The 2,047-nt window shown below is 44.9% G+C and overlaps 1 protein-coding gene across 1 annotated transcript in view; it reads left to right on the top strand.

The window, feature by feature from the left end:
* Positions 1–1,312: 1,312 nt before the first annotated feature.
* LOC106011651 overlaps positions 1,313–2,047 on the top strand; it is a gene marked incomplete at its 3' end in the record, with an annotated part of 3,199 nt that continues 2,464 nt past the window's right edge. Inside the window, 1 exon segment of the mRNA XM_013082044.2 lies at positions 1,313–1,984. Within this exon segment, the coding sequence (XP_012937498.1) occupies positions 1,673–1,984 (312 nt within the window).

Raw genomic sequence — 2,047 nt, 5'->3', positions numbered from 1 at the left:
TGTGTGTGTGTGTGTGTATCTGTGACTGCGTATTTCCCCGCGTGTCTGCTGTGGGGGTGGGGGTTAGGATCCTTTCTTTACCTCTGAGTGCATTTAATTTTTTAATCTAAATCTGTGTATGCGTTTTTTGGAGTTATAATATGACAACAAATCAATAAACCCACCAGGCAGAACTGGAAAGTACTGAGACAATTTCAGAGTTCACTTATTGAGTACGCTCACTCTGATCTTTTTTCAACGCCTGGGGACCTCCTGGATTAACGTCCATCTCCGAAAGGACTGAGCCAAAAGGAACATTCACGTAAAGTATGTCTTTCCAAAAGACATAACTTCGGGCCGAGCTGAGGCTCGAACCCCTGAGCCCGCAATCTAATACGTGGTGCCCACTAAGGATGAATCGGCCGCCCGACTCGGTTGCCTCAAAAACAATTAACGTGTTTGTTTTCAGTATCAGTATCAGGCGACCGAGTCGGGCGATCGGCCCGACAAAGCCATAGTGGACACCCCATTATAACGGTTACAGCCCAGTAGCCTAACCACTTGGCCACCGACGCGACTGAGAAAAGAGAGAGAAAGAGAGAGAGAGAGAGAGAGAGAGAGAGAGAGAGAGAGTGAGAGAGAGAGAGAGAGAGAGTCCATATGTGAGGCAGCGTGGTGGAATCAGGCTCTCGTCAATTTTTGGGCATGTAGAGTTATTGGTACCATCTTAAAGCTTGTTCATTTGTCTTTATTTGGATGACAAAAATATTCATTTATCTTGAATACAAGCCGAAATATTTGTGAATGAAGGAGATGGGGTCACCTGTTTTCAGAGGTAAAATTGGTGAGAAAATGGCCACCAAAGATAAGTTATTTCCTTCGCTTAAGAGTCCGTGGTAACTGAAAATTTACATTTTTGTATGCCTTTAATCCACGTTTTTCAGAAAAATCCACACAGAAATGATTTCTTTAAAGGGCATTAAAAGGTTTTGAGCCAAAAAATAAAAAAAATACATGTAAATACAAATTCACAAACCTGTGGAAAAATTCAAGTTTCTTCACTTTGGCTATTTTGACGAGAGCCTGATTCCACCACGCTGCCTCACATATTATGAATGTATACAGGCTTATGCATAAAAACCACACGCCTAACGCATCTAAATAAAAACTAGTGTTAGCGACAAAGTCAACACGAGATATATAGAGAGACATCTCCCCTTTTTTTCCCCAAGTAAACCTTCCTAGAGGAGGACAAAATTCATTCCATCGTTCGTTTTAACGTAATCACGTATTTTTTTCTCCTTCTTTCTATTTTCATCATTCAGGACGAACACACAGGCAGGCACACAGGATGTGAGGTGGACAAGGGGTCAATATTGACTCTGGGACTGTAAAACTGCTGTCATAAGGTCTACTGTGACGTGGTGGCTGAAGTGCTGTGCAGTGGTGCTGTGGTTTGCGTGTCTTTTGGGGGTGAACGATCGTTCGCGAATTGGGGTCACCCACTCAACTGACGTCACAAGAGTGGTTAGCTTGAGGTCTCTTCTACGTTTTTTTTTCTTCTTTTCCTTCTTCTTCTTCTTCTTCTTCCTTCTGCTTTTTGTCTGCTTTTCCCGCTTCTTCTTTTTCTAAATTTTCCCGCTTTTTCTTCTTCTTCTTCGTCGTGCCGTTAGCAGCTCCTGCCTGTAAGAGGATGGACATGATGACGTCAGCGAAAATGATGACGACGCTACTTCTGGCAGCCATTGTGACGTCACAACTGGACTGTGTGACGCCACAACTGGGTTTTGGTGCGGCACAGCACTACGGTCATGGCGAAGTGAGGCATGGCGCCACATCGGCGACTTTTTCTTCATCATCATCAACGTCCACGCCATCGTCGTCATCTGTCGATGAAAGCGTGGAAGGAGAAGATGGCGATACGAATGATAAGGACGGCGCTAGTGGAAGAGGTCAAGAGGTCAGCAAGGATCAAAGTGTTGAGGGGAACGTGAACTCGCTACAGGTGAGGGAGAGAGAGAGGGGGAAGAGAGGGGGGAGAGAGGGAGAGAGGGGGAGAAAGAGAGAG

This window comes from Aplysia californica, unplaced genomic scaffold (assembly GCF_000002075.1).
Source record: "Aplysia californica isolate F4 #8 unplaced genomic scaffold, AplCal3.0 scaffold00156, whole genome shotgun sequence".
Lineage (NCBI taxonomy): Eukaryota > Metazoa > Mollusca > Gastropoda > Aplysiida > Aplysiidae > Aplysia > Aplysia californica.
The sequence above is the reverse complement of the archived record's forward strand: the minus strand, read 5'-3'. Positions and strand labels throughout refer to the sequence as shown.